This window comes from Camellia sinensis, chromosome 2 (assembly GCF_055761805.1).
Source record: "Camellia sinensis isolate YWXY chromosome 2, ASM5576180v1, whole genome shotgun sequence".
Taxonomy (NCBI): domain Eukaryota; kingdom Viridiplantae; phylum Streptophyta; class Magnoliopsida; order Ericales; family Theaceae; genus Camellia; species Camellia sinensis.
The window spans coordinates 32735234-32742306 of record NC_138962.1 but is presented as its reverse complement, the minus strand read 5'-3'; the positions used below and the strand labels follow the sequence as shown (position 1 = coordinate 32742306).

The 7073-nt window shown below is 35.2% G+C and overlaps 1 protein-coding gene across 1 annotated transcript; it reads right to left on the bottom strand.

Annotated features, from left to right (window-relative positions):
* Positions 1–1329: 1329 nt before the first annotated feature.
* Positions 1330–6734, bottom strand: LOC114288752 (protein ANTAGONIST OF LIKE HETEROCHROMATIN PROTEIN 1). The gene is made up of 2 exons (XM_082914058.1): positions 5188–6734; positions 1330–4072 (listed from the first exon to the last, which is right to left on the bottom strand). Exon 1 carries the CDS (start codon positions 6610–6612, stop codon positions 5245–5247), a length of 1368 nt encoding a protein of 455 aa, XP_082770184.1. The 5' UTR covers positions 6613–6734; the 3' UTR covers positions 1330–4072; positions 5188–5244.
* Between the last annotated feature and the right edge of the window lie 339 nt (positions 6735–7073).

Sequence of the window (7073 nt, the reverse complement as noted above, 5' to 3'; positions counted from 1 at the left end):
AAAATTATTATAAGTTATCATATAATTATTTATATTTTTGTATTTTTTCTATAAAATTAGAAAGTCATTAAAATAATTAATTCTCAAACGAATCTATGGTTTAGGATGATAAATAAGTCAAACGAGTTGAGCATTTAATTGTTCAAGTTAAAAAATTTAAAGAGTTTTAAAATTTGTTTAAACATGACCACTTAAATTTTCGAACCAATCTCAAATAATCTTTGATTGAGTTGACCTCGAGAAGTTTGGTATTTTTATATTACTTTTGGCTACTTAAACCAAGTTGTAAGAGCAATTGACTACTTAAATTTGGCTTTAAAATTTTAATGAAGTTTTAAAATATATTCAAGATTTGTTTATTTATTTAATAAATTAAATTTGAATGAGTTTTTAATAAGTCAGATATGAGTTAAACTCAAGTTGTTTAGTTCATTTGGCATTCTTATCCATGGCATCATTTTGCTTGTTTTTTGTTTTCCAAAAACACTTTTCTGAAATTATATTTTTTTATTTTTCATGTTTTTTTTTTTGTTTTTATTGAATTTTTTTGATATTTGAAGCAAGTTTTTTAATTTTTAGACACACCAAACATAAACACACATAAAAAGTATGATTTTTGTGAATTTTTTTTTTTGAAAATTCACTAAATACTACAAAATACAAAAAAAAAAAACGAGAATTTAGTATATTTTTCTTATTTTTATGTATTTATTAATTTTTTAAAATATTTTTTCACAATTTTTTTACTTTTTAAATACATCTAAGTAAAATGCATCTAAAAAAGTAAAACAAAAATTATTTAAAATTTTTAAAATATTCACTAAAAACAAAAAAAAAACATGAAAAATAAAAACTCAGTTTTCAAAAAACTTAATCCAAAAAACTCAAATCAAACATTTTTTTCTTTATTTTTTTTTTTTTGTTCCTACAGAAAATGTGTATTAGTAAAAATATAAAAATACCCAAGAATGAATCATAAGCAAAAATCACAAATTACATTTAGGCGAGTCATCATTTTATCTTTCCGTTATCTAAAAATGTTGAATAAGCTTCGTCTCACTCATAAATGAGTTTTTCACTATATGTAGTTAGTTGAAACCAGTGAATAATCACTTAACCTATCACATTACCATTTTTAAATGTTAAAAGCAATATCTACCCCTGATTCCCTGCAAGACTATTTTCCCCCATTTTATTCTCTCTTGTTTTGAAGGTTATTATTATACAAGCAGCCAGCAAACCTGCTTAAAGATCAAAGATGAAGTGCAAACAAAAAAATAGCCAATTTTAAAACTGAATTCATACGGTGAAAACATGAAAGCTTAATCATAAAAGATTAGCATACTATAAAAGCTTTGTCAATATTTAGATGGTAAATGTTGGGTACAAGTTTTGTATATTGCACAAGGTTAAAATGATCACAGAAACACGAATAAAAATTGTAAACCCTGACTTGTCAAAACTTCACCTTAATCTTTGACACAACTAAACAAACACTTTCGTGTGGCGAAATCACACTGCAGAGATTGCAAGAGAGACTTTGCGAACCTTATTGTTCTTGCAAAACCTCACACACCGTTAGTGTTGCCTGATCAGTGGTTGAGCAGCCAGAAGACACTTCGATGATTAAACAATTGGGTTACCTGCAGAGAAGAGATGGATAACAAGAGGGTTCCTAGGCAATGGGAGTGGTTAGCCTACCCCTACCTCGCATAGGAACAACCTCTTTATATATAGTTTTTTTTAGTGACTTTCAAAAAACACAAAACTTGATTAGGCACATTCTGGCCTCATCCCCTTTAGTAACCCACCTCATTTGTACAGGAAGAGTCCCACTCCTTGGGAATGTTCTTATTCTTCTTTTTTTTTTTTTGATCGGCAAATGTTAGTTGTTAGTTGTTAGATTAACACCTATGGAAGAAAATCTCCCCACCCATCGCAAAGCACCTGAGTGCTTGCACTCCCTTCATTCAACCCCCTAAGGGGAATTGAACCCATGACCTCCTTGGGACTAAGCCCTAAGGAAGGCATGATGGCCAACTAGGCTAGGCCTAGTTGGTTAATGTTCTTATTCTTCTTGACCATAGTATGCAAACACAGACCAGTGTTGGGCTACCACACAATCACATCCCATTTGGTCGAGGCCTTATATTTCTTCTTCTTGATTATGTAGCCTCCTCTCACAACTTTATTCGTCATACCTTTCCATCCGGGGCCATACAAGGTTTTCAGCCAAAGGCCAACATGAATGTTCCTTCTCACCACAGTTGAAAACACAGCAACTATTTTACTTAAAACTTGTCAATCTTTACATACATTCACAATTTAACTACTTTAACCTTATAAACATCATGTTTATCTGTCTGCCAGAAACCATACTATGCATTGGATTTATTAGGAAGCAACAGCAATGAGATAGTGTCAAGATGTTGTATCACATACAAAGAGCCATCTCACCATTTGAGGTCAAGTGTAGCTAAAAGCTTGCCACTGCACATTGATAAAAATTTATAGTTAAGCTAACAAGCTATGGGTTGAAACAACAATTTTGTGGTGTCAAATTCAACCAACTAGTTTCAGTAGTTTACCAAAACTACTTTAGGATTTTAAAATAATGACCTCAATCACTAGTTTAAATGAATTCAACGATCCTAGCAACCATATCATCATAATTAGCTTGAAGAAATGTAGAGTTCACCACCTTCCTCATCTTCATCTCCCCTTCTATATTGTTGTAAATGACGCAAACAACAAAACAAAACAAAAAATGAGGAAAAAGATAATTTATAGTGAACCAGCTATTGTTTGACATCACAACAGTTGACACAAGTCCTCAAATATGAACATTTATTTTGAATTTGAAAACAAGGGAGAAGTCGTGAATGGTTTTGAAGACGACCATTAAAATCAAACATGCAGACCTTGTTTGGTTTAACTCTCAAAACACAAATTTTGAAAAAAAATTCCAAAATTTTGTTGGGTTAGAAATTTTTTGAAATTTTTTTCCAAAATCACTTTTTCTCTCCTACACATTAATCAATCACTTTTTCTCTCTCATCTCTCCTTCTCAATCACTTTTTCTCTCATACACATCTACTCAGCTACAACAAAATATCAAATCATCCCAAACTCCCATACTCCAAAACTATTTCCAAAATATACAACCAAACAAACCAAAAAAATTTCTAAACTCTTCCCCCAAGATTTTTTTTTTTGAAAATTTATCTCCCAAAATCAAACCAAAGACACTCGCAATGTTGGAGTTTTTCCCATGCTTCACTTCTAAGAAATAGAAACACAGTCACTTTGCTTCTTCAATTCACCAGAAACTTACATTCAATGATATATAATACATTTTTTCAGAGGAAAATTGATGTACATTGGCCAACTTCAAGAGGTGAAAAGACATCTGGGCTTATACAAAGACAAATCATTTCCCACTTCCATATATTCTTTGCAAATTTCTTTTAACCAAAAAAAGAGGGTTGAAATAAAATTTAATGGTAGACTGCACAACATAATCAAGAGATACGCATTCCTCACGTATTTGCTGTATGGTTCTCCAATAGTGACAAACCATCATTCGCAAACAACTATGTTCTGAAATGTGTTTTGGCTGCTCAAATAAATGAGTTCTTCTTTTCTCTAAGTTTATTATAATTATTCTTTTGAAAAACAGGTTCACACAACCAACATATTCTGTGTTTCTTGAACTGCCAACAATTGTCTCAAACTGTCTAGCTTATAGCTTGCAATATCAGTAGCCACTAAGCAGTATGTTATCGAAACATTAATATCTATTTCCCTGCTCACATCAGCAAAGTCTGGATATGTATCAAAATGAAATGGAACATCTTCATTTTGAAATGTCTCAATTTATACACTAATAAAACACCTATAACATACACCATATGAAATCACATAGTTGATGCTTGGTGCATTTGTAAGGTAGTATTATCTGCACTGCTTCATATACACCCCTTCTTGATAAGTTGTTTCTGTTTTTTCCTTCTTGTGCAAATTTCACAATTGTATAACAGAAACTGTTGTTGAGTTTTGACAATTCAGGTAACTGATTTAATCAAGCAATATGGTTCAGTAACAACCAAAAGTAATTATAGTATGATTAGGTTAAAAATGGTTTTATTTAAATAGTAGCAAATTTTAACATTTCTAACATTTTCAAGCATTCTAATTTTGCCTTGAAAGCATTAAATATGGAAGGAGAGGAATTCTGATGACCGATGGCCACTGCACTTCAATTTGCAGTTTCCTGAGGTTCATGTGGTCAGTCCTTAGACTCGTTACAACTTTAACTTTGACTCACATCATTGATGGAATGATTCCTCTAAAAAGCAAGCGCCAAGTGTTTTTTCAGAAATAGTTATTGAAGGTTTCATATCAAGTTTTGATTCAAAACAAGTCGAGTGTTCAACTCGACTCAATGACATTTTCAAGTCAAGTCCAAGTTTCAAATTGAAACTTTGATTTGAACGACATGAGTGCCTAAGCTAAGTAGAAAATCAGTCAAGAAACATAAAAAGATAACTAATAAGGCTGGAATATTATTTGCTTGATAAAGTACAAAATGCATTTTCATGCCTGGAATTTTTTAAGTTTCAATCATTCTAAGTTTTAATGCATCCTTAATTTGCCCTTCAGTCTTTAACCACAATTTCCCTTGAGAAAATTTACGGAGAGGGAACAAGAATAATATGAAATGCAGTCAATTGAGGTGTTATTAGATCTAACGGCCCGATAAAAGACTTCACGGATAAAGCTAATCAAGTTCATAATCAAATGTAACTACCAAAAACTATAAAAGGATAGACTTATAACAAACATCACTTACGAATTGAGCATGGTGAAACACTCAAAACCATCTTTTATCTCGAGCATTGCGATAATCAACTCTTTTGTAGAGCATGCTTTTGTCTTCCAAAATATACTTCAGAGTCTAGTTGACAAGCTATTTTCACAAACATGACAATCAAAAACAGCTTTCACTAAATTGAGAAATGAATAACAGTGGTAACAAGTTGTATTTACATTCTTGACAAGGAAAGAAAACCTTCTATGTTTCAACTAATTGGCAAACGAATGCAGATATAAGTTTCAAAAACAATCAAGACTAAATAGACGAAAATAAACTAAAAGAATCTATAACTCAAAGCAATTCTCAGTTACCTAGCTGAAGAATGTTGTTCGTCGCCTGAGCTCCAACTCGCAAAAATGCGTGATTTCTTAGTTCTGCAACTGTTCTGAACTACCAGGATCCATAGCTTGATCCGATTTTTGAATCCCATTAGCGCTTGTAGCCAATGCACTTCGAATAATCAAAGCCTTTTTCTCAATTGAATTCTCCACCACGCTAACATCCCTATAGTACTGAGAGCTCTGTTCATGCCTTGAATAATCAACCAACCCATCACACAAAGCTGAATAGTCCTCCCTCATAAGCAAAGCATTGTGCAATATTGAACAAGCACCAATGTAAGCCACTGCAGTCTTGAACTCCGCTTCGATCGGCTTGTTCAAAACACCCCAATTCTTCAAACTCGCAACGGTCCTAAGCGCTGACAGTCTCATCAAATGGTGTGCTTCATTGAAACTCGCTTCGCATGACCCGGGTACAGGATCAACAAATGGCACAATCAACCATGGAAGTAAAGGGTACTCTCTATCCCCAACCAAATACTGATTTACATCAACACCATTAACGGGTATTGGTGATGAGTCTAGTAAATTCCCTCCTTCAATGTCTTTATACAACGTTGAAGACTTTAGGACTAGTGAATTGGGTTTGTTTCCCGGAAAACCAGCAACAATGCTGAGAATTCGAGACGATGAATCAACTACGATTTGTGCTGCGATGCTATCTTTGCGATTTTGATCATTTGATGATTGTTTATCATATCCATTGTCTCGTACAATTTTGAACCTAGCACAGTCAATGACTCCACAACAATTGGGCATTCCGGTGAGAGATTCGAACTCGTTGGACACCGATTCGAGCTCGTTCGAGCTCGGAAACCCAACCCAGAATCGGAAATTCGTACAGAGGACTCGGCAGAGCTGTTTGACGCAGAACTTGGAGACTGGTTCGGAAACCTTGAATCGGCGAGCGAGTTCAGAGTAATCCGCGCCGGTGGAGAGCCGAAACAAGCCGATTCCCAGCCGAGTCTCGGCGGAGAGATTGAGGGGAGAGCCAATCGGATCGCGACACTCTAGCAACGGCTCGAGGAGGTCAGCGAGCCACTCGAAGCTCGAAGAACTCATCTTGAAGCAGAGCTTGAACGAGTCAGGGGCTGAGTCGACTCGTCCGAGTTGACCGAGTTCGGGACCGGGATTGTCGCCGCCGTCCGCGGGGCCGACGACGGCGGGGTCCGGGTGGTGGGTTCGCTTGCGTTTTCTGGAAATGGAGAAGAGAGAGAGCGAAGCGGCGATTTCGGAGGTGGAGAGAAAATGGTGGATGAGAGGGAAAAGGTTTCCATAGGAACTGGAATTGGAATTGGAATTGAAATTGGTGATTGAAGGGAAGAGGAGTAGGAGAGTGATGAGGAGTTCGGAGATCAGGGTTGAGAGTAAAGCTGACAAAGCTCGAGAATCCATGGATTTTCTCTCTCTACTTTCTCGGTGTTTTTCTTTTGTCGGGAATCGGATTTCGGGATTCCCAAGAAAATCGAAATGAGCAGGGAGGAATCTGAGTGGACGAAAGGCGTAAAACGCACCTGCGCAAGTTTGTGTGTTTTTGGAAGTTTCTTTAAAGACACGTGACTGAATCACAAATTTGGAAATTGGACCGTACATGTGGCAGTGTGTGGTGGGAGATCTCGATCGTGGGCCCACGTTAATCCACGGGCTTGTACTTGCTTACATCAGAACCAAGCCCAATTTTGCCGCAAGTCAATCGGCCCATCCGAGTTTTATTTATTTATATTTTAGGTAATACTAAGATAAGTCAAATTTTAGATCCATTATTAATGATGTGGTAAGAGATTTAAATTAATATAATTGAATATGTGATAAATTAAAAATTGACACGTGACATCATTGTGAACCAAATTGGGAGA

Bases quoted from the DNA above. Each gene is read 5' to 3' on its own strand.
- LOC114288752 (XM_082914058.1), bottom strand. From the start codon at position 6,612: ATGGATTCTCGAGCTTTGTCAGCTTTACTCTCAACCCTGATCTCCGAA.